Below are 26,790 nucleotides of genomic sequence, written 5' to 3' on the forward strand. Positions count from 1 at the left end.
ACAGGGCTGGAGAGGAGAGGTAGGCCTGTGCAGGGGTGGAAGGCTTTTGTTGCAGTTCCGTCTATGGAGTGGCGATTCTGTTTCTTCCAGTTACTGCATGGCTTCAGAGGGGAGGGAGGGTGTCTCTGTTATTAAAAAGACAAGGAGGAGAAATTCAGCAGAGGACATTAGATAGGCTCTGATAGACTTGGGTTCAAAGGAATAGACTCAAAACTCTCCACATGAACTAAAAGCATATAAACAAAGGTTTGGCACAAAAAGATTTTAAAACAAAAAACACTCTTGAACTTAAAAATTGTAAGGTATGAGAGACAATCAACTCACTGTATAATTGCTCTGGGCAGGGGAATGGGCAGGACTAGAGGTGTTGAAGGTAAGGTTGGCTGGTGTGCTAGAGGGGGACGCCCAGGGCTCCTGGTTCTCATCCTTCTCAGGACAAGTGAACCCATCCCGGACATGCTTTTCTGCTCCTTTCTCATGGATTGTCTCTTGGGTCTTGGAGGGCTGGAGGTATCCAGTCTGGGTCAGTCCATTCTCCTGAGGAGAGCTTGCATGGCTAGAGTTGTTTTTCAAGGAGGTCCAGGACTCTCTACTGGCATACTGTTGGTGATTACTTGCCATTAAAGGCTGTGATTTTGTGACGCTGTGGTCTTCAAGTTTTGAGCTGGCCACATCTAGTGGACTAGGGGAACAGTCTCGCTTACTGCGACTAGATTCAGGAGATCTGCAACATTTTGTTGCTTGAGACATACGAGGATCTGTGCTTGCCACACCATTGGGTGCACTTGAAAACTTCTTATGGCTTGATGGTGATATAAAGCCATTTGTCTGGGCTCCGTGGTTTGCACCAATCTGTTCGTTGTGAGAGGTCTTCACTTTATAGGTGCCATTCAGGAGACTGTAGGAATGTTGCAGGCGCTCCTGAATCAACCTCGAAATGTCCTGAACAGCATCTGCAATCAGCGAACCCTCAGCGGACTGATCACTGAGTACCAAGCGCCTACATGTTGAGAGTTTTGGGGAAGTTTTTGATTCACGGTCAACTCCATCCAGCCGTGTTCTGCTTCTAGGGCTCATGGGGGTGTCAAAGAGAGAAGACCGGCTCCTCTCGGGGATTTCTGGGCTGGTTCCATTGTGGTTTTGAGGCTGGGGGACTGGGAAGAGGGGTTCTTTGGATTTCTTCAAGCGCTCCTTATCCTGTGATGAGTTCCAGGTTGTTTTGTGTCCTGGAGGTTCTTGAGAAGTGAAGAGAGCATCAGGGAGATGGGGAGCTGTAGGATCGCAGAAATTCAGTCGCTGAGCAATGCGAGCAATGACTTCCTGTCTCTCCTGAAGCAGGGAACCAATGAGGGGGTTGGTTTCACCTGAGATGGACCTGGGGCTCGGACTGCGGGTAACTAAAGGGTCGGTGATGGAGAGTGATTTAAAACCACGAATTGGTGACTCCATGCTTGAGGTCTTTGGGCTCTCTGCCCCGTTAGTACACAAGTTATACGCCTCCGTAGGGGGGGCGTCCACACTGCCATTCAGCCGAGAATACAGCCACTTGACTGCTTTGCCTGGTGGGAGAGGGGACTCAGGACGAGAGGGGCATTTACGGGTGTTAAGAGGGCTATGAGGAGTTGGAGAAGGGTGTAGTGGTCTGGAGAAGAGTGGAGATCCTGGCAGACGGAGGGAACCATGGTTCTCTCCAGCATGGTTACCACCCTCGCCACGCTCCAGGCCTCTCTTGCCCAAAAAAGCTAGACCTGAGTGGATGCTACATTTGAGTACAGGGTATTTGGGCTGGCGGGGCAAAGACTGAACCCGCACTTTGAGAGCGACGCTATGGGACACGTTTGGGACAGGGAAGGCATGTTCAGAGGGCGTTTGTGAGAAGTTCCATATCAGTTCTTCATCAGCTGCACTTATTCTGCAAAATATAGCAAATGGGATTGTCAAAAAACAATGTAAGGTCTTTCTTCCTTTCTCTCTTGACTGTCCTGACTTCCTGTCTCTCCTGACCAAAACATGTAAAATCTTTTGGATGGTTTTATGAACCATTTACACAGTATTATTTTTCTCCTTATGTTTCATGAACAAGCCCCAAGGAATCACCAACATACACATAGGCCATGTTCCAAAACCTACTGAGAATCCTAGAGAAATACTAATTTTAAACATAAATTTATATTATATTCAATACCAATAATATTAATAAAGTCCTTCTGAAGCAAAGCAATGCATTTGTGTAAGATAAACATCAATATTTAACAAGTTATAAAGTAAAATATCAAGCTTCCACCAGACCGTCGTCGTCAGTTATGCTTTTTTGTAAGTTGAATACGGAAGGCATAGGAAGTAGCGTAAGCGTTTTGAACTGTGAGAGGTGTTACACTTTCTTTGTAAGTTGAATATGGAAGGCGGTCTGGCGGAAGCTAGATATTTTATTTTATAATTTGTTAAATATGGATATTTTTCTCACATAAACACATCGCTTCACTTCAGAAGGCCTTTATTAACCGCCCGGAGCCATGTGGAGTATGTTTATAAAGGATGGATTCACTTTCTTTAGCTTCATACTTGTTGTTTCCCGTCCACTGCCATTATTAAGCTTGGATGCGTCAGTATATTTATTAATATAACTCTGATTGTGTTCGTCTGAAAGAAGAAAGTCATATACACCTAGGATGGCTTGAGGGTGAGTAAAGCTTAGGTTAATTTTCATTTTAAAGTGAACTAATCCAATCTAAGTCCATACCAGGAAAATGTCATCATTCTTTCCATCTCTTGAAAGAATTTTTTTATGTGTAGAGTATGTTACCTGTAAAGGATGTTTCTAGGTACAAGTCCGTGAGAGGCACTGAGCCATGCGCTGAGCTGCGAGAAAAACACGTAGGAACGCACGGCCAACAGCAAGGTTTTCTCCTCAATAAATCGATCTCCACTCCTGCAACAAATACCAAAAACACTTTATTAAATTTCCCTAGACCTATGTGAAAGATTATATATTAGAAGTACTGTAAGTGACGAGTATATGTCTTACTGTCTGGGCACTGGCTGTAAAGTCCATCTCTCTAGTAAGAGCGCATCTTGCTTTATTGCTGGGTCATTTAGGTCCGTGCAGTCTGTGGTCGGGCCTTCATCGCTATAGCAACAGTCAGGAAGCAGCATCACCTCGATCATGATGGGGATGTGATTGCGCCATAGTAACATGACCTCTGACCTTGTTCTCCTTGCCTGACGACACTGTATTGGGGAAAAAAGATTTTTTCTTTCTTTACTACATTGCACACGATGCAAAATAACCTAAACAGTATGCACAACAACCTAAAGGTGATGTGCAATTTCCTTGTCACTAGTGGAAAAAAAAAATGGAATTCTGCAAACATTCTGACAGTTTTCAATCAGGTTTCCAAACATGATTGTTTGTCTGTCCCTGTTAATAAAGACCAAGAGTTGAAAAAGTTGTATTCTCAGAGATGTACAGCTGTTATACTGATGACAACATAAGGGCATAATAATTGGATGCATCTTATCGTCTCAACTGCATGCCCCACCACGGGTGGATAAAAAAGGTGTAACCCACCTGTTGTATTTTGTCACTGCATTCATGTTTGGTGAGGACAGGCATAGCAGACTGGGCAGGTGGGCAGTGAACACCCTCGGTCCGCCCCTTTACGGAACATTCTGGAGTCCGTCCTTCTGTGATCAGGAGTGTCAGAAACACCAGGAACTCCTCAGCATCATACTCAAAGAACTCCTCCGCTGCTTCTAAAAAGATAGAGATGAAACATGGATCGAATTACTGACATGTTGCCATTTAATAAATAAAAAACCTATAAAAAAGAAAAAGAAAAAAAGAGAGCAAGATTACTCAGATAATTTGTGGCATATATCCTCTCAGAGTAACACACTCTCACATCTGGATTATCAGATTGTACAGTAGGTTTAAATAGCTTTTTCTGTTTCTGAGAAGACACATTTGTCTCCATGAAATGCCTTTTCTTTCCTTGGGGTGGGAAATACTGCGCGGTTTGTCAGGAGTTCACCTCAGAGCGCCAAAACCATTTACTTATGACTTGCTAATTCTAGTCAGTGTCAGATGATGGAGGGACCTACTCACTCTTCAGAGCATTTTATTGGATAAAAATGCCCCAGTGAACAAGATGATATATCTGCTATAAAGTTTACTTTGTCAAGTTTTAGGAGTGCACTAGCATATAGATCCTCAAAGCCAATAGATATGGACTAAAAATGCTAACTGATACATAAGGAGTATCTTTAACTTCTGTTTTCATAACACCAGACACACATAGATAGTTACACAGCTCCAGAGAAGATAACACTGTTTATCCATAGCAAAACAATCTTCGCTCAGCTGTGAACACTGGTCTAAACAAACATGCATACGCCATTTCTCCGGCAGCAAAACATTCCTCATAAATGGCTTAATAAGAAAGCAGCTGTCTATATTTACATGGAATGTAGAAACACGTGTTAAATGTGACACTCCAGATTCTGAGTCAGAAATTCCAAAACAAAGCTGGATTTGACCACAACCTGATGAACCTGTTGAATTACATGTATTGTGTATACAGTATGCCTAAAAAAATGCAAAGCTGACAATTAAAATCCAATTCAACTGGTCTCATAATAGGTCAGACATTTGCTGTCATAATCATTCCAATTAAAACCTGAACTGCAGGTGAATCCTCATAATTTGATGCAAATGTAGCAGGCCCACGATGACAACTAAAGTTCAACACAGAAATATTCCATGTTTGCTGAGAAGCAGATAGAAGTGAAATTCACTAGAGCAGAGTTGGTTAACCCACAGCTTTGAGCAGCAAACAAAGGCATCTGCATGGCAGTTGAGGTCCGTTACAGACAGCCAATGGGCCTATTGTTCCGGCAGCGTCAGACTCCCAGGACAGGACCAACAGAGAATATGCCATCCTGGACTGCATAGCCTTATCTCTCTCTCACTCTTTCTCTCTCTTTTATTATCTAAAAGTGTGTGTTTTCATAGTCAAATAAAGTTTGTGAACCAAAACCGTATTCCACAGAAATTATTCATTAATCACTTTTCTTTTGCTGAACAAACAAACAGTTTTAGTTTTTAAAATTCCACCATGTTAGGATCAAAAAAGTGTAACAGATGGGAAAATACACTATTCCAATGGAGTTCTTTGAAAGCAGACAGTATACAATTATATACAAAAAAAGCTACATGTAACTTTTTAATTGTTACTTCCACTCTGTTATGCCATATTCCATTATAATGCATCTCATTTCATATACGAGTTGATAAATTCCATAACCCATCTACTACAGCTCAATCAGTGTTATTTACTGAACAGTAAACACAAATTTCATAATGTCACAGAATACAGTTAATTTAGCCTTTAAATTTACATTATTTTAAATCTCTAACAGAGGGAAATGTTTACTATTACAATGTTTTAAATATCAGTCATTCATTTTCAAGTATGTATGAACTAAATATTTTCTTTAAATGTATTTTTGAAGAAATGTTGGTGATTTTTCCACCCTGTTATGCCACATTCGAGTATTTTTTCTCAAACTATCAAACTAAACTATGATGAAATCTAGTGTTTTATAACTTTCTCATGATGCAGTGTTAAAAGTTCTGATCTTTGAGGTTGAAAAGGCACAGAATGATCCATTGGGTGGAGTACATGCAACATAGTTTTGAAGAAAAAGAGCCTATTGATGCTCTTAGTTCTTGGTAGGGTTGTGTCAAAACAATCCTGATGCATTCAAGTCTATTTCAGAAATCCTTTCGTTACACCAATCTGTCAATGGCTTGGAAAAAACGTTTTACAACAGGGCTCTTAGGGTGGTTGAGCATGCATGAATGAACCTTTTTTCCAGCTCCATACTGGCGATAATTTTAGCCAGAACATGTCAGGTGGTGTTCACAAAGTGAATACACACACTATGCTTGCCTTGTGGTAAAAAATAATACTATGCAAACCAAACACGATCCTGGAAAACCAATGGGCGAAGACACAGAATGGCTGTTCTAGACAACAACATACTGTGCAGAACTGTTCTATGAGCCACTTGTGTGGAATTAATATACTCTCTTTTTCTTACATCAACCCCCCCCAAAAAAAAGTGTATTTATTTTTTTATTACTGTTTGTTCATGATTTTGAAATAAAAAGCACATTTTACTGAAAGATACACAAAAGTCCATATGACTTAGGCACTATATTTTAGGTCTTCTGAAAACAGAGAAAGTTTTGTTTGAAAAACCGGCCTATATTCAAGTCAGGAATTGAAGGAAAATCTTCTCATATTTAATTTCAAGTGCGTTTTGACACAACACATTTTAATTTACTTAAATTTGAATAACAGGAGTTCAGTACATGGATAAGACATACAGTGAGCCTCAAACCCCATTGTTTCCTCCTTCTTATATAAATCTCATTTGTTTAAAAGACCTCCAAAGAACAGGCGAATCTCAACATAACACCGACTGTTACGTAACAGTCAGGGTGTACGCCCCAATATTTGCATAATGCCAGCCCATGTTCAAGGGATTACACAAGCCAGTATTAACGTCTAGAGCTGCACACAGCCGAATCATCAGACTAGGTAAGCAAGAATAACAGTGAAAAATGGCAGATGGAGCAATAATAACTGACATAATCCATGATAGCATGATATTTTAACTGATATTTGTAAATTGTCTTTCTAAATGTTTCGTTAGCATGTTGCTAATGTACTGTTAAATGTGGTTAAAGTTACCATCGTTTATTACTGTATTCACAGAGACGAGCCGTCGCTATTTTCATTTTTTAAACACTTGCAGTCTGTATAATGCATAAACACAACTTCATTCTTTATAAATCTCTCCAACAGTGTAGCATTAGCCGTTAGCCATGGAGGACAGCCTCAAATTCACTCAGAATAAAACGTTAACATCCAAATAAATACTTTACTCACATAATTCGAAGCATGCATACAGCATGCATGACGAACATCTTGTAAAGATCCATTTGAAGGTTATATTAGCTGTGTGAACTTTGTAAATGCGCTGTAATATAGTTGAGAGCTCGTGTGGCAGGGAGCACGCGATTTAAGGGGGTGGCGCCGAGTGTAAATCAGTGCATTGTTAATGATGCCCCAAAATAGGCAGTTAAAAAAATTAATTTAAAAAAATCTATGGGGCATTTTGAGCTGAAACTTCACAGACACATTCAGGAGACACCTTAGACTTATATTACATCTTGTGAAAAAGCATTCTTGGGCACCTTTAATGACTGAATTTTCATTTTTGGTTGAACTAACCCTTTAACTGAAAGCAACTTGCACTGACATATCTTAAAATACAGATGTCAGTGCCATAGTTTTGTCTCACCATGTGACTTTCTCATCACCACCTGTTTTTGGTGGCTGTCAGTGTATTACAAAGGTACAAAACAGATATTACTAGTATAAGTTGTTACATTAACATTAGTCCTATATCAGTTAATGAAATACTTTTTTTTTTTTTTTTACTGTATATTTAAGTGAGACCTGTAAAACCTAACATTTTGCTACCATATTTTTAAGGTAAATTTTTGGCAAAAAAAAAAAAAAAAAAAAAAATTGGACAATATCAGCATAAATCCTTATCATTTTTTGGTGCAAATACATTAAAGTAACTTGACAGTATCATTGAAGACCAGCAATAATAATTTTCATTTTGATTACATAATAATGGCAATATATACATGTCTAAGTCAGACATGCCCCTTTGCCAGCTGTGATGCCTGGTTACTGGTATAAACTTGGCCCAGGTTTGTAAAAGATTTTTGGATCAGCACACCTTAATAGCTTCAACAATTGATTGCCAATTAAGTTTAGAATACAATGAGCCAATTAGAACCCAGTTTAGGTCAGATAGCTGCTAATGGTGGATATTTTAACGAATCGAAAATTTAATTTTTTTCTATGTATAAACTGTTTATGTAGTAAAACATGTTTTTGTAGTTTGTGTTGTCCCTTATCAGTGCAAAATTATCACAAATTAAAAAGGATTCATGCCAATATTGTCCAAAACCCCACTTTTCTAGGGCGTTTCCAAACTTTTTTTTATTTATTTTTGGGTGAACTATTCCTAAAATATAGACAATATTTCAAATCTGCTATGGACAATCAATGTCAATTTGTTTAGAGTGCTGTGAAAAGCAAGATCTGTTGGAACATGACATAGGCCTGCTAAACTAATGAGGCTTTCAGAGATAAGTGGCATCATTGCACAACAACTCTGCCCTAATCTATGCCTCTGGTGTGCGGGTACAGTCACGCTTGGTGAGTGACTGTAGAGCCAGCAGTGATGTGTTGCCTTGGAGATGGGACGAGTGCTCCATGGCACAAACATATAACCCAAAGTAAAACCATAGTCAGCTTCTGCTGGCAACAGGTTCCACACAACAAGTGCTCTTTTGCTGAAGGTACGTAACTAGATAGTCTCAGCCTCAGACATCACGTTGAGTGAACGTCTGATGCATAACACACAAAATAGGAAACACTTCAGGAGTTTTGAAGTTTGCGTTCTTTAACGGTCCAACTGGAAACAAAGCTACCATGACACCAAAACATCTCACTGAAGAAGAAAGAAATCAGCTGTGACAATGAGTCCTCATCAGGATCATCCAAACACTGGATTTTCAAAAGCATGTGAAGTTTGTGGTGCCATTGATGCAGTAAACTTGCACAACGTTCTAATTAATATTAGATGCATGCCGGTCTGTTATCGTATGAACAACGACTTTACATTTTCACACTCCTAAACGGTGCGGAACAAAACAAACTGTGATTGGTTGTCAGTCAGACATCTTCTCGGGCGGTCCTTGGCCAATGAAAGCTGCGATGGAGTCCAGACCGTCTGCCATCAGTCTGAATGTCTGGCTATGTGAGACTACTAACTAGGTAATTGTTAGGAGGCTAAGGTTGCTCACACCAAAAATGATAAGTGAATATAACTATAACAATAAATATATTAGACAATAAATATATTATCATTAAAGTTGTTTTGTGGACTCTGGTATTCTTTTAAAATTAGAATGATTTTTAAAACAATATGTTTATCCTTTTTATAGTTATCGTCCTTGATGTCCTTGATGTTTTCTTTATTATGAGATGAGTGCATGAACACCATTAAAATTGAGCACAAATTCTGGATTTTTTCTTTGAACCCAAATTTCCAAGTTTTGTTTGGTACGGACCATAAAAATGTCTTTAAAAGGTTAGTTCACCCCAAAATGAAAATTCTTTCATTTATTACTCACCTTCATGTTGTTCCACACCGGTAAGACTTTCGTTCTTCTTCAGAACTAAACCTACTACAGGCGTGAGATCAAACCTCTTCCAGAAGCTCAAACGTGCTGTGTAACCAATGAGGTTCATTCTCGTGTATTACGCAGCACGTTTGAGCTTCCTTAAGAGGTTTATTGTCACGCGTGTAGTAGGTTTGGTTGAGCTTCTGCTTATATTCGCTGATCAATGTTTACATGAGAGTAAAAGCCTAAATTAAATCTGTTCGTCATCAATCCTCTTCGGACTAAACCACTTGATTCATATGGATTAGTTTTCTGATCTCTTTATGAAGTTTTTGAAGCATTAAAGTGGTAGTTGCAAAGGCAGTCAATGGAAAGAAATCTGACAGTATTGTGTCATCAAAAATATCTTAATTTGTGTTCCGAAGAAGAATGAAAGTCTTATGGGTGTGGAACGACATGAGGGTGAGTAATTAATGACAGAATTTTCATTTGGGGTGAACTAACCCTTTAAGTGCAACAGAATTGTGGGCAGTGCTCTGACAAGTTTTAATAGTGAATGTTGACTGTACAACTTAGTTTTCTAAATCTTGTTTTGGTCAGAAATTAAATCATAGAAATATAATAGAACTTCTCTTTTTCTCCATTAAAATACTAATCCCATTTAAAATACTAATTTAAATGTGTATGAAATGAAAAACAAAACAAGGTTCTTAGATCTGGAGCTCTAGCAAGGAAAGGGACATTGTGTTTTCCTTCATTAAGTTCCATTATGACATCATCCTTCTCTTGGTGTTCTACATTTCCAGCACAAACACAGCTCTTTGAGTCAATAGGCGAGGCCCAGAACACTTCTGCCCAATCAGCACGTTCTAAGCTCCTGCCAATCACAGGAGGCAGCACAGAGGGTGAGAAAAGCCACGTGCAGGGCTAGTGTCACCCCAAGCGAACAGCTGATAGTCAATCTCGCGTGACTTTGTGAAACAAAGAGCCAGATCTCTGCACAGAGTCTACGGTGGAAATGCCATGACAGCAGATAATGATGTTTGTTCCTGTTTATTACTGCCATGTTTACATATAACCTCGTCTGTATTTCATAAACACAATCTTATAAGAGCCTGAAGAGTCTCAAGGCTTCTTGAGTTGTTTAGTGGGAGGTGTATTTTTCAAGCCTGTTGTTGCAGTATTCATTTCCATATGAGTGTGTACACACACATTCTTACAGGGAACTCCTCCCACGTGCTAACTGTACATGGAGAAACCGCAGACAACAGAGTGAAAAAGAATGGGGTTCAAGCTGCCAGCTGAAAGGGAGGAGTAAAAAGGGGGAGAGAAAGACAGAGAAAGAATATTTGCCTCATGTAGGTTAAAGGTAAAGTTTCAGCAGGGGAGGAGTGACAGAACAGACAGGGAGGAGGAGCAAACGAGAGGCAGAAAAAAACAACACAAAGGAAGAATAAATTACCAGCACCCCATACATTTCTTCCATGTTATGAACTGCCTGAACTTACTCTCTCACATGTAATCATAAAAAAAAAACAGTCTAACATCAGCCAAACTAATGTGGCTACAAAAAACAAAACAAAACAAAAAACAAAAAACAAAACAAAACAAAACAAAACAAAACAAAACAAAACAAAACAAAACAAAACAAAACAAAACAAAACAAAACAAAACAAAACACAAAACAAAACAAAACAAAACAAAACAAAAAACAAAACAACAACAGACAAACAAAAAACTTGACTTGGGACTTGGGCATGAAGCATGTCAATCAGTAGTGATTTTTACTCTGTTTACTAGTCTATATTTGTGCATGAGTAGCATCACGAAGGTTGTAATTTACCTAAAAAGATTCTTTCTCCCTTTCAGAGTATAGGTCAGTAATTCAGTGATCCAGTCCGTTTTAGACCGTTCCTATGATCACACACACATTTGTCACCTGGAGATGTTCTCACATGTGCTTGCTGCATTCCAGCATTTGCAAATTTTTACCCTCCACATGCCACAGATTTTGAGTGAGCAGAATTATGTTTACTGTACACGATTGTTGGATCTAGGACAGGACAGGACAGAACACACCAGTGTTTCTTATATAATATAGAGCTATTTCAGGCGCTTGAGTGCTAGGCTTGCATTATTCGAGTATGTGTACACGTGCAAATAGAAGAAAATGCAACTGGACATTCATTCACACACACACACACACACACACACACACACACACACACACACACACACACACACACACACACACACACACACATGTTGTGTTTCCATGTTTTATGGGGACTTTCCATAGACATAATGATTTTTATGCTGTAAAAACTGTATATTCTAGTTCCTAATCCTAAACCTACCCCTAAAACTACCAATCACAGAAAACTTTCTGCATTTATATTTTCTGTTTTTTTTTTTTTTTTCTAATGGCGACCAAAATATGTCCCTACACGGTCAAAGATTTCTGGCATTGCCATAGGGAATACCTGAGCCACACACACACCCCCACCCCCACCCACCAGATGAGCACAAGACAACATGTTCCTACTCTATATACAAATCTATGGAGTCAAATTAATGCCTTAAAGTTTTGCACAAAATTAAAGTTTTGCAAAACACAAAAAAGAATTGAGCAATAAAAAAATGTTTTGCAAACAAAAATAAAGAATTGCAAAGGAAAATTAAAGTATTGAGCGGAAAAAATAAGTTTTGCAAACAAAAATAATAAATTGCAAAATAAAATAAAATAGTGCAAAAATAAAAATATAATCAATTACAAAAATCAATGACAGCTGTAATCCTATTTTATCTTTGCCACATATTTTTCATGCTCAAACCTACTAAATCATTTGCAACGCTCATTTTATTCTGCGTTTCAGGCAAGCGTGCGCTCACGATACCGGTTTTCTTTTGCGCTGCACTTTTCTGTGCGGTTCTCTTTATGGCACTGGTTTGACGTGGGGGTGGAGTCAAGAAGCGGGTGCACGCCCCCGCGAAATGCATTGGAGGGGAACGTAATCGGCGACAGGTGAAATAATTCTTTGACATGGTTAAAAATAATGAATGGTTTGTTTTTGTTGGTTTGTTTAGCATATGTTGTCACCGATTACGACCCCCTCCAATGCATTTCTTATAGTAATATGACCCGTTGCGCTCTGTCTCACTGCCTGTATCCACTTTTGTGTCCTTAAACATTAGTTTTTTGGGGTCGACAGCTTATAAAAACTTATTTCTGGGTTTTTTAGCTTGATAGCTGTACACCTTGTCACACAGCAGCTTTTAGGCATTGTTCTGTTTTTTGTAATGAGTCAGAAAAGACAAGAAGGCAGCCTCACGCAATACAAAGTCAATGGAGACGGTTGGATTGTTTTTCCCCCCGGTGGGCGTGGTTTTCAGATTATAATAAATGCGCTCTGTCTCTATGCTTGATCTGTTCTGTTGCGATCTGCGTCTCCTGCCGATGACGTGTTCCCGGGGGCGTGCCCCCGTTTCTTGACTCCACCCCCACGTCAAATCAGTGCCATAAAGAGATCCGCACAGAAAAGTGCAGCGCAAAAGAAAACCGGTATTGTGAGCGCACGCTTGACTGAAACGCAGAATAAAATGAGCGTTGCAAATGATTTAGTAGGTTTGAGCATGAAAAATATGTGGCAAAGATAAAATAGGATTACAGCTGTCATTGATTTTTGTAATTGATTATATATTTTTATTTTTGCACTACGTTATTTTATTTTGCAATTTTTTTTTTCTGCTCAATACTTTATTTTTCCTTTGCAATTCTTTATTTTTGTTTGCAAAACATTTTTTTATTGCTCAATTCTTTTTTTTTTGTTTTGCAAAACTTTATTTTTGTGCAAAACTTTAAGGCATTAATTTGACTCCATACAAATCCAACTAGAGACACAGTATTCTTATCCAAGTTTGACATCAGCAGGGATGTTGTGTAAGGTGTAAAGTCATGCTGCTACTTTTTAGACTTTTGTTTTTTTGCATTAAACAAATTCATAATTTAGTTATGACCATTTTCCATCTGAAATAAACACTAGTGGCAGTTAAACAACAACTTTTATTTCTTTTCCCAAAAATTGTGATTACAGCTTATCGATTAATAAACATTTATTTTCATGACCTCAAAACACCTTTACCATGGTGCAGGATTAAAAAAAAATAAAAAAAATTGCATCACATAAACGGCTCCATATGTATGGCTTTTATGACGTAGTAAACTTACACGAGAGCTCACCCAGTGTTGCCAAGTCTGTGGTTTTCCTGCAGAATTGGGCTACTTTAACACTGTTGTTTTTCATGTCCGTGGGTTGAAGCGACCCCAAATAACATGATATTTAGCCCCTGAAATGTGAATTTTACCAGGGATACCCCTTTTACCCCTCAGAATGAGATATTTACCAGGGGGACTCCCCCCTGAAACGCTATTGGGCTAGTTTTGAGTAGCAATTGGCCTGTTTTTGTTGTGAAAATCTGGCAACCCTTTTTTATGTCTGCGGGTTGAAGCGACCCCAAATAACCAATCACGACCCAAATATTTAGCCCCTGGAATTCAAATTTTACTGGGGAAAACAGGGATTTTACCCCTTCCCCCCAAATGCGATTAGGCTAATTTTAGGCTAGTTTTGAATAGCAATTTGGCGGGTTTTGTTGTGAAAACCTGGCAACCCTGGTACAAGTCCTGTGAAACAAGTCACGATAAAAACGCTCAACACAAAAAATGGTATGGTTGCTTCAGAAAATGTGTTTTATCTCATGTTGGCTTTTGTTAACACTATCGGTTAGGTTTGCAATAAATGGTATATTATTTATGATAGAATATTACCATTTTACCAGACATTTAATTTCCGAAATGCCAAGATACATATATGCATGGTGCCAGATTCACATACATTTATTTTTTATATAAAAAAAGCTTTTAGCTCTACTCTCTGGGTATTTTACTTTAAAAGTGTCATGAAAATGTGCAAAAACAACATAATTTTGCAGAAATGTCACCACAGGCACATTTTTTAAATGAGTCTGGGTTGCACTGATATGTAGACATGGGTAGTTATATGTTAATGAACTCATGGTGATGTCATAACACTGATGGTTACTGATGGAACAGTTCAGTTTCAATAAATTGAATGGATAGACTGGGAATGAATCTTTGAGTTGTGACTGTTACAGTATTTAGTACATCAAACTCTTATTTCGATAGAGCAAGAGCAATCTTGTTTTTCCATGATATGAGATAAAAGAGGTAAACCGACAAAACTACAAACTGCGCACCACTAAGTGAAAACAGAACACAGTACCGCTGATATATTCAGCTCCTCATATCTTACAAAAACACTAGTCTTGACCCAAATTTACAGCAAACTCTCCTCGCTGTTTGCATAATCTGACGGCATTGTGGGTGCTTGCCTGGTTTCTCCTGCTGTAGATTAACCCAACACTGCTGGAGAGAGTTAAGCTGTACATTTATATAACCAACGGCAGAGGAGAAAAAGATTTGCTGCTGTACTGAAATTTCTCTCAACGGCAGCTGGGATCAGAATGATCGGTGTTCTGTAATTATGAGGACGATTTCATGTTTCATCACCCCTCACAGCAATCCTGATGACTGACAGAGAGCAAGAGAGAGGGGGATTGTAATGAGATAATAATAAAGGTCTATCTTTCTGTCATAAAGAAATGATCGGTGTAATGTGTCCATTACAGGTGACAAAAATCTTTCCCATCACCTTTTAATATGTATTTGTAAACAGTCCATTCAGCAGAAGAAAACACCAGAGAGTGGAGCTTTTCTGTGTAAAATTCCCTCCACAATGCTAGGGAATACTGGGTGTACAAGTCAAATGATCCCACTATCCATGTCTGTATTATATTCTGGTCTCTAAGGCTCTGTTTACACCTGGTTTTAAGGTGCGTTTTGGTTGATCGGATCACAAGTAGACGAGGGAGACACATTCCCATTCAACTTTCAACCATTTCTTCAAAATGAATGGGCTTTTTCAGATCTTTCTATCTAATGGACAAAATAAGCTCATGCAATTTATATATGAGCATGACCGGATATGACAGAAAAACACACCGAGAACAGCAGAGAACAACAGCTTTTGTGGCTGTTCGAACACATTCAACCACATGAGTGTTTCACTATGAAAGTCATTTGGTCTAATGCGTTTTCGACTACCTCTGGAAGTAGTGGAAAGTGGATAAGCTCAAAACATTTTAGACCCCGTTTCCACTTGTATTTGACGTCGTCCACTTGTGATCTTAATACCAGGTGTACAGGGCCTAAAACGGACTCTCTCTCCAGTTTTAGCGTGTTAGCATACTAGCATTAGAGTTAAAGGTGCAATACGTAATTTTTTCTGTCCGCTAGAGGTCGGTAGAGGCCTATTCAAAACAAAGGCGTGGAACCTTGTAACATGTGGTCTTCACTTCACAGCCAGTGCAAAAGAATCGGGAGCTGAACAAGGCCGCCGGAGTGATTGCGCAACACACACCGCGAGCAGCGCAACTTTTATTATGACAGTCGCCGACGCTGCTTCTGCATTTCCGGTCATGAGTATGATGTAACGCAGCTTTGTTTATCATATTAGATACATTTGAGTGTGTTGAAAATGTTATAACGTTACTCTGTGCGTTCGCTCAGTGGCTGCTGTGAGACGCTTGTTGCACACTGCAGTAAGCTGGATGGCTTGTGTTGATAAATGGCATGCAATTAACTTTAAAACGTATTGTATGATGGAGAAAATTCTGTATTACTGTTACTAAAAATAAATCTGCATCTGATTATGCTATGTTAGCTACTTCACAAAATAGTGTTTTTCTCTGAGGCATGGTAAAGCATGGTCCTCGCAAAAAAAAAATAAGAAAATTAGATTTAAACAATAAACGTGTTGAGCTATATAACAACAATTAGATTTCTGTGTATAAATATATCAAAACAGTTGTTCCCTTGTCTATTAAAAAATGTAAATATTAAAGCGTCTTTGGTGTTTCCATGGTTTCTAAAAAAATAAAACTGGAAACCGAGGGTAACATAGGTATGACGCAACTGACAGGTTAATTTCTTGGTCAATTTTCCTCACGATTTACAAATGATTGGAAACAGTTGGGATACTGTAAGTACTCAAGTGAACAAAATATGTAACACTGGCCAAGTGGTTTTTGGATATTTTTCTGCAAAATTCTTACATATTGCACATTTAATAGATTCAAAGGTAATTGGATGTCGGACATGTATTTGTGTATATGTTTCAATACTTGCGTCACGTTTCTGACTTAAATGACCTCATGGAAGTGACATAATCATGATGATTTAATGATTTAATGTATTAACCAGTACTACTGTAATTATTCATAAAATACATAAAAATGTAATTAACTTGAGTACACCTCTTCTATGAATAACATGTCTTAATCTCTAAATTCAAATTAATTTAAATCATTTTCGAGGCATAAATAAAAAAAATGTCAGGTCATGATATTATTTCTTAAAAATAAACCCTTATTTTGTTTTCATTAACCTTTTTGGTATTTTTTATAATTATTTTAAAAAAATAGTAGTGAAACAGTGTTTTTTTTTTTAAATATCAATATATAAAAATATTTAATGTATAGTATAATTTAGAATTATTTGAAAAACATGCATAAAATGCCATAAAGCAGGAAATGACATCATAGAAAGGACTCCTGAAGACCATCAAAACTCTGTCAAGCTCAATAAGTGTAATAAATTTACTTTTTTGACAAGGTAAGGTTAGTTAGGGTTGTAAATTGTGGCTCTTAATCATATTTATAAATTAATAATTCATAACTTTTATTCAGGGTGCAAGAGAAATATGTTTAATTCATGGTTACACCATATTTTGAGTTATTACATTTTGTTGAACTTTTGTTGAAAATAAAAGTTTTTCAAAACCATTTAAAAACAACATGAATACATGATTACAATTATAAGAACTTGGCACACGCATGTTTTTTTGTTGTTTTTTTTTTTTTTACATTTTAAAAGTTTTTCCTTTGACTCACATGATCTGAATGGAGTGGGAAGGAAGCTTTGAGTTGTTAATGTTACAGTAAGCCTACATAATACATCAAACTCCTCAAAATACCAAGAAGAATCCTGTTCTCCATGATATGCAAATAACACACGGCCAGAAGGTATTCATTTCTTCTACAGTCAAAGTTTTGCACTGCTGGGTGAAGGATTTGATTGTGACCGCTTGTACCTGCACAAGTGTGTATGCAAAAGAGGTTTTATCGGTCCACATGCAGCGCTGGCGCAATAGCAGATTACAGATGACTCCAGCATGGTAAATCTGCTTACGGCCTGCACCAGAGAGATCAGTTTAAACACTACAGTTCTAGACTGACACGTTTCTCTGCATGAGGTTATGTGCACTGATAATGCCTCTGTGGTCAAAGGTAAAAAGCAGAGATCAACTTTATATAAAAACTAACCTTCCACTGTACAAAAGCATCTGAGATACAGCTGTAATAGCACTGGGCCACAAATCTGATCTTTACAATATAATAATTGTAATGTGATTTTACTTGGCCTTCAGTTTCCTAAGGAGTGTGCCAATAGATAAAGTCATTCAAAATAATAGAGTATTACATAAATAAACAATATTATGAATCTTATGATGATGTTAATGCTCTTTTTATTTTATTCAGTTTTCTGTCAGTATACCAGTTCCAAGCCCACTCATTTCATAATTCGTGGGCATGAGAGCAGCTAAAATTTTGTGTGCAAAAAGGCTCATTGTCTATAGATCAATGAAGCACTGCTCACACAAAAATCACTTTCAAACAAAGCAGCTTTCTGTCAGCATGGCAATTTCGCATGACCAAATTGAACATAGGTGAAATCTGCTCAGGGAATTTTTCGAACTTATTGGAATGAAATTTCGCTGAGCAATGGTAAATGTCACTGAGCCTTAAAGGGATAGTTCACCCAAAAATGAAAATTCTGTCATCATATACTCACCCTTAAGTTGTTGCAAACCTGTGTGAATTTCTTTCTTCTGCTGAACACAAAAGAAGATATTTTGAAGAGTTGATGGGCCCCATTAACTTCCATAGTTTTTTCCATATCTTCTTTTGTGTTCAGCAAAAGAAAGAAATTCATACAGGTTTGGAACAACTTGAGGGTGAGTATATGGGTGAACTATCCCAAAAATATCCCAACTAGATTTTTACTACATTTATTTCTTGCTTAAACCTAGTTCTTTGAATCCAGTTCACAACAGAGGCTTTACTTTACTTACTTACTAAAAAAAAAAAAAATTTAACCCCCCCCCCCCTTTTTTTTGGAGAAAATACAAAATATTTGCCTATATATTAGCCATATTGTCCAGCTCTAACACATTTCCTCTCATTCAACACCATCAGTCCACTGAGACAGATATAAAAAAAAAAAAAACAATGTGACTCAATCTAGGATCCACACACAGCCAACGCACATGTCCCAGTGACCTAAAAACACCCCTCATGTTGTCTAATTAACAAAATCGCACCATTTATTGGTTTTATACAGTGCTGCCTGCAGCAAATTCCATCTCTCTCAGCTGTGAGAGGTTTTACTGTGCAAAAATTGTACTGTGGCACCCACAAACACACCACAACAAGTACACCATATATTTTGTCTTGCTAGAGACAGATTCACAGGCAGAAGGTCACGAAGATCACTGCAGGTCTCCATGACATCCACACAACCAAGGTCTCTTACAACACAAGCAGGCCGTTCTAAAATTGGGCTGACTTATTACTCATCAAAGAGCTGTCCTACTGGGGACACAATGATCCTGACCTTTGCTCTGTTCCTGTCCTGTGTTGGTGGACAGAATGTCACAAGTAACATGCTAATGTAATTACATTTAAAAAAAAATAAAAAATAACATTATTTTTTGGGAAGCATGTATTACATTACTTATACACTACTGGTCAAAAGTTCAGAATAATTAAGATATTTTAATATTTTTTTTAAATCTCTTATGCTCAATAAAGCGGCATTTATTTGATCAAAAAATACAGTAAACATGGCAATATTGTGAAATACTACTATTTCAAAATAAAAATAAAATGAATTTTCAGCATCATTACTCTAGTCTTCAATGCTGATTAGTTCTCAAGAAACATTTCTCGTTATTAATGTTGAAATCAGTTTTGCTGCTTAATATCCATGATTAGAAATCATGATACACTACCATTCAATGTTTGGGGTAAGATTTCTTTCTTTTTTTTTTTTTTTTATGAATACTTTTTATTGAGCAAGGACACATTAAATTGTTTAAAAGTAACAGTTTATTTATTAAGGCATTTGAACTTTCTATTAATTAAAGAATTAAAAAAATTGTTAAGCAGCAAAAACTGTTTTCAACATTGATAATGCTAAGTACCATTATTAATAATTGAGCACCAATAATAACTGAATGATAACTGAACACCAAACCAGCACATAATGATTTCTGAAGAACTATTTGACACTGATGACTGAATTAATGGCTGTTGAAAATTCAGTTTTGCCATCACAGGAATAAATTACATTTTAAAATATATATTAAAATAGAAACAGTTTTTTTAAACTGTAATTATACCCACAACATTACTGTTTCTATTATATTTTTGATCAAATAAATGCATTTTTAGGGTTCTTTAATTAATAGAAAGTTCAAATGCATTAATGAATGAAAAGTAAATGCCTTAAATGTTACTTTAAAAAAAAATTTAAAGTGTCCTTGCTCAAAAAAAAAAAAAAAAAAAAAAAAAAAAAATGATATCTTACCCTAAACTGATGACTGAATTGATGGCTGTTGAAAATTCAGTTATGGCATCACAGGAATAAATTACATTTTAAAATATATTAAAACAGAAAACAGTTATTTTAAATTGTGATTATACCCACAACATTACTGTTTCTATATTTTTGATCAAATAAATGCAGCTAGCCTTAAAGAAGGCAGCACAATAATGATTAAAATGATTGAAACTAGCTGTGCATTAAACGGTTTGAAGGCACAGATTAAACATGCACCCAAACTTTGTCACATGAACACACAGAGAGGTGTGAGATCTGGTGTTGGTTTGTACAGAGGGGTTTTGGGGGGTTAAGAGTCTATATTTGTCTTACAGGACACATTGGTGGGGGTGAAGAGGAGTTCACTGCCTGATTTGGTAACACAAATTGCACACTAAGACCTACAGCTCTATATGGAGAGTCAAAAGTCAAACAACTACACACTGACTGAGTAGGGCTGAAATGGATCCCAGCTTTGGTCTAGAACACAGTTAGATCTGAGACTTCGGTCTCTGCATGGCATCTTCATTCTATGAAGGATGTTGTTCTTAAAAAGCAAAACATCATAGAGATTTGTCTTTCTAAATGTCTCAGTGATCCAAGTGACTTTAGTCAATACTTCATCTGTTGGCCAGAACAGAAGAACAGAGAGGAATCCATCATGTAGAGAGAAAAAAGGAGGGAGGGGACAGAAGAAGAGGATGATGTCAGTTTAGTGTGAGTGGAGAACAGATGAGCAGTACTGCAGTGTGTGTGTGTCACCCATGGGAGACGTTAGAGGACGCTGGCACTGATCTGACTGGCATAAAGTGGCATTGCTTTAGACTTCACTGACCTTTAGACATTAAAGAACATTTTAAATGAAGCAATTTGTCTGAAGTCCATTGCTAATATATGATCTAGATGTACTCAGATGAGTAGTCAGACAGTGGGGGCTTTTTAAGAGTCTGGATGTCAGGGTCCGAAGGGCAGTCAGGTTACACAGAAATCATCGCTTCAAAACCCACAGCTATGATGGAACACTATGGCTACCATCCAGCCTTACAAAGCCATTTTTACTGCAATAGTACCATGTGCAAAGATGGTATCAGATGGTAATATCGTATATAAAGTTTAGTTTCATATATAAAATAGTACTATTCTGACAATGGTATTTACATAGTGGGTGAAAATTGTTTTTGGATGTGGTGTGTTGGGGCTGATTTGTCCATCCCAATTTTACAGGAAAACGCAACTATTTTATAAGGTGCCGATTTCATATGATGTGAATTGTATGAAAACGTACAATTTTTAGAAAAAAGTAAACAAGAAGGTTTACCCCTACTCCAACTCTATACATAACAGTCACTGGGGCGTAAGCAGATTCATACAAATGATACTGTACAAATTCATGCAAATTAGTTGCCAATTCGACAAAACCTAAAATTGTTATGAAATGCTATGAGATTGTATTGGAACTGTCTTAAAGGGTCAGTTCACCCAATTCTGTCATTATTACTCACCCTTAGGGCTGGGCGATATATCGCATGCGATTGTCACGCACATTTCGTCAGTAAAGCCGGTTCCCTGATTACCGCGAAATCGCCATCACCTGCTTTCAAATGGAGCGCCATTAAATAGACAGAACTGTAGATCACTGACAAGATACGCAATATCGCGTTCATCGTCGCAGATGAATCACCTTCGATAATGAACGCGATATTGCATAGCTTGTCAGTGAACTACGGCTCTGTCTATTAAATGGCGCTCCATTTGAAAGCAGGTGATGGCGATTTCGCAGTAATCAGGGAACCGGCTTTACTGACGAAATGCACGTGACAATTGCATGCGATATATCGCCCAGCCCTACTCACCCTCATGTCGTTCCACACCCGTAAGTTCAACTTTGGAACATAAATTAAGATATTTTTGGTAAAATCCGATGGCTCAGTGAGTCCTCCATTGACAGCAAGATAATTAACACTTTCAGATGCCCAGAAAGCTACTAAAGACATATTTAAAACAGTTCATGTGACTACAGTAGTTCAACCTTAATGTTATGAAGCGATGAGCGTGCCAAAAAAAATAAAAAAATAACGACTTTATTCAACAGTATCTAGTGATGGGTAATTTCAAAACACTGCTTCATGAAGCTTCGAAGCTTTACGAATCTTTTGTTTCGAATCTGTGGTTCGGAGCTTGTATCAAACTGCCAAAGTCACATTAACCATTGAAATTTCGAAACACATGACGTAATGAAGCCTCGTTTACTGAAATCACATGACTTTGGCAGTTTGATACACGCTATGAACCACTGATTCGAAACATACGATTCGTAAAGCTTCATGAAGCAGTGTTTTGAAATCGCCCATCACTAGATATTGTTGAATAAAGTCGTTATTTTGTTTTTTTGGTGCACAAAAAGTATTCTCGATCTTAAGATTGAACGACTGTAGTGACATGAACTATTTTAAATGCGTCTTTAGTACCTTTCTGGGCATTTGAAAGTGTTAATTATCTTGCTTGCAATGGAGGCCTCACTGAGCCATCGGATTTTATCAAAAATATCTTAATTTGTGTTCCGAAAATAAACGAAGGTCTTACGGGTGTGTGGAACGACATGAGGGTGAGTAATTAATGACAGAATTTTCACTTTTGGGTGAACTAACCCTTTAATGATACTTTATAACAAGCTTCAATGATTTTGAAATAAGCTACTTTTGATTATGGGTACCATGTTTTTGTGAGATATTGTGGTACATGTCCAAAAAACGTGGTAGTATCATGGTACGTTTTGGCTGATCCAGTAGACAAATGACCAGACAGAAATGGAAAGAGAGAGACACAAGACGGAAGACAGACAGGTCAACCTCACTGGCTGATCTAAATGCATCCCTATAATTACTTCCTATAACAGGCCATGAATAGAAGCCGACCACACCATGATGTACTTCACAGCAGTCTGAGAGACAGCAGCTCTTTTATAAACCCTAGTGAGCTGCCTTGCTGTCTACTGCCTACACGTACAGCTATCTTCAAAGACAGCATAAACCTCATAAGTTGCTGATTTGTAATGCTCTAGTCTACATGGGCAACAACTCTGGGAGCCAAACAAACAGCACTCCTCGTTGTGAAGAATGTGGAGAACCCACAACTCACAACTGATTCCAAGTTTTATGTTAGCATCTTACTAAGCTAACAGATACTGAGCACACACATATTACAGGGATAGTTCACCCAAAAATTCTGTCATCATTTACACAGCTCCAAACCTGTATGACCTTCTTTCTTCTGTAGAAAACAAAAGAAGAATGTTGGTAACCAAACCATTTTGGTGACCATTGCCTTCCCTTGTATGGACAAACAACACTGATACCTTTTCTCAAAATATTATGTTCCAAAGAAGAAAGAAAGTAATACAGTTTTGAAAAAAACATAAGGGTGAGTAAATGATGACCAAATTTCCATATTTGTACAATCCCTTTAATAATTGTGTGATGTGCTCAGTGTTTTTAAATTAAGAGTATCATGCTGTTAGTCAAGTCACCTTTATTTATATAGTGCTTTATACAATATAGATTGTTTCAGATTGTTTCATTGTTGAGCTCAGGTTGGTTCAGTATTTATTCAGTTCAGCTCAGTTCAATAACAGTGTTAAGTTCATCAATTATAAAATAAGCAGCTTCTACAGAAGACAATAATGTTAGCTACGCAACATGCTAACATTAAACTCCAACATAAAACTATCCTTTTAAGTTAAATGGTACATTTCTACTTAGATTGATTGAACTATTTAATTAATACTTTTCTCGATTTAATTAAATACATTTATAATCAACATTTGTACATCCAACATCTTGGATGGATTTTTTTTTTTTCACTGCACTTTGCATTATGGGACTGCTGCTTTAGAATTTGCTCAAAATCTTTATTTGGTATCTTAAGCCGCTTTTCCGCTATTGGGCCGAACGGTTCTCATTGCGAAACCGTTACATTCCATGCCGATCCAGGCCAGCTGGTACGGTTACGGATTCATTTTCCACTGTGGGGCTGATAACGGCTGCTCTTTGCCAAGTCTGCGGTTTTCCCGCCAAATTGGGCTACTTTAACACTGTTGCCGCGGGTTGAAGTGACCACAAATACCATGGTATTTAGCCCCTGGAATGAGAATCTTACCAGGGGAACCCCACCAAAAACGCGTATTTTACCCCCCAGAATGCGATTTTTACCGAGGGACTGCCCACTGAAACACGACAGGGGTAGTTTTGAGAAGCAATTGGCCGGTTTTTGTTGAAAACCTGGCAACCCTGCTTTGGAATGTAATACAAAAGCATCAGTCGTTGCCTTGATAACGCAAAGGTTTACTGATGAAATGAGATGTAATGCTGCATTCCAGGCAGGTTTTTGAGCTCATAAGTCATGACTTCAAACCACGACTCATGACTTTGTAGCGTTCCAGGCAAGTCAAGCCAAACTGCCTGAGTGTAAACAAACCAGCATGGCGGCTTATGCTCATTTACAATTATTTCTATCGTTAAAGGTGCTTACTCCTTGCTTATTTGAGGGAAACGGAGGAGGAAAATGGCGCATAAGGCGAGAGTAGCCTTATTTTACCGTGCACTTGCATAAACACCGCATCCGTAGGGGCTGCTATTGTTGTTTCGCGGGCTATGTGACGTCAGAACGCGTAACTGGGAGTACATCGATCTAGTACGAGTTCACGGGTGGGAAGTCACGGGTTTGACTGCTGTTCCAGTGCACTTTCACAGGTAGAAGGTTGGAAAAACACGGGTTACGGGTTGCCTGGAACGCAGCATAAATAATGACCGCATTATGGAGAATGATCGGATATTTCTTTTAATTTTATTATTACTTTGCGTTTCCGTTGCTCAAACAGAACGCTTAGCCAGCAACGGAGAAACTGGTAGCCAGCCAGGCAACAGACAAGTGACCAATCCTGTGTGCCAATGTCAATTCACGCATTCTACCAGCACAATTCAGCAACCGCAATTGTAATCGTGCCTTGCCGTACCAGGCTCCAGTAGAAACAACTGGAACCGTTCCTTACCATTCTAAGAACCGTTCGGCACGATGTTGGAAAGCGGCTTTAGAAGCTAGAATAAATATGCTCTATTAATTATCCTAAATTGCTGCCTAGGTAGGCAGCTGAATAGGTTTTGGGACAAAGCTGGTGTGTGTGTAACGTGGATGTCAGTGTGTTGTAATTGTCAGGGCAGTTTTTCCCATGGACTGCCATGGTGTCTTTGTTCTCTGTTGTAAATACAAAGAGACTTTATCCATTCAGGATTCTGCACACTCTTCATGCCTGCTTTTCACCAGTTCACCCTGTACACTCAATCCTACACAAATATCAGAAGACTGGTGATTATTTACTTTGCCTTATTTCTCATGGGAGGTACAATGTTGTCATTACTTCTGTTTTTGTCTGTGGAACGGTTGCAGTCTGCAACAACGTTCCCGCCTTGTCCCACTTTTAATCTGCAGTTAAAGTCTGTTTTCTTTCTAGCAAACAAACACTAAAAAAAATTACCTTAACATACGCATGAGGAACCTTTACTCCTCAGATTTACCTTAGCAAACTTTCCTCTCAGAGTTCAGTGGGGGCAGACTCCAAACTCACATAGCAACAAGCCCTGCGCTGTGATTGGACGGTGGCTTTCTGCCAAGTCGTTAATACAGTTTCCTGTCTGTGGGCCAGAGAGTGTCTGTGTGTGAGAGAGCAAACACACATTCTGTTTTGGGAAGATGCAGAGGCATCTGCAACCCAACGGCTTTTCAAAGTATACTTTGGGCACATATGTTAAAACTCTTGGGTGTGGGCTAAAGTGAACCATGGGAAAAGCTCCATAAACTCACACAAACACATCAAAACACATGACTACAAACACACTAAGATTTATTGTATACTTATTGTGAGCTGAAAACAATTTGTTCTCTAGCATAGCTATTTAACTTGAGCTTTTAATCATGTTCGCAAACAGTAGATAGGGATGTTACGTAAAGGGTTCTGAGGGCCGCGCAATTTCATTTACATAATTGAACAATTCTGTGGATCAGGGAACAGCCATTACACAAAATAGAACCCAGAGACTTCCATTTCTGTCATCATTTACCCTTGGGTTATTCTAAAACCATGAGATTTTCTGACCATATGATTTTCTTCTTCTATGGAACACAAAAGAAGATGTTTAACAAAATGTTAACACTGCTCTCTTTCATATACCCTGAAAAAATAGGTGTACTTTGAAAACATTTTTCACTCAAGTGATGAGTATCAAACTGAAATTTTGAAGTAGACTGAAATAGTATTTTCTAGTAAGACATACTCCAATAATCTTTGTTTTAAACTACCAAACGGGCAAAAAAGTACCAGAAAACTATAGTCTAAAAGTAGTTGGTGCTTGACAGTATATGGAAGAAAGCAGCGTAAACATTGCTCAAACCATTTCTTTCTGTGTTAAAGGGAAGAAAGAATGTCATGCCATGAATGTAAGCAAATAATGACAATTTCTTTTTTTGGGTCAACTATCCCTTTAAGGACATGTACACACAAAAATTTAAGCATATGGCCTATTGCCAGGGCTATAACTGTCTCCACAAAGGCAGGAATCTGAAAAATAACCCTAGACCACAACATGTGATGCGTAACACATGTAAAACACCATCTGACTACATTTTAACTGTATTAACTATTACACTGCTTTTATCTGTG

General features: G+C 38.0%; 1 protein-coding gene across 1 annotated transcript in view; it reads right to left on the bottom strand.

The window, feature by feature from the left end:
- Positions 1-26,790, bottom strand: part of fam214a (family with sequence similarity 214 member A) — a 51,272-nt gene that overhangs the window by 8,464 nt on the left and 16,018 nt on the right. Inside the window, exons 2-6 of the mRNA XM_048169362.1 lie at positions 3,569-3,753; positions 3,026-3,228; positions 2,804-2,929; positions 325-1,912; positions 3-125 (exon numbers count right to left, since the gene is read on the bottom strand). Of these exons, the coding sequence (XP_048025319.1) occupies positions 3-125; positions 325-1,912; positions 2,804-2,929; positions 3,026-3,228; positions 3,569-3,753 (2,225 nt within the window). The remainder of the gene's footprint in view (positions 1-2; positions 126-324; positions 1,913-2,803; positions 2,930-3,025; positions 3,229-3,568; positions 3,754-26,790) is intronic.

Source organism: Megalobrama amblycephala, linkage group LG19 (assembly GCF_018812025.1).
Source record: "Megalobrama amblycephala isolate DHTTF-2021 linkage group LG19, ASM1881202v1, whole genome shotgun sequence".
NCBI lineage: Eukaryota > Metazoa > Chordata > Actinopteri > Cypriniformes > Xenocyprididae > Megalobrama > Megalobrama amblycephala.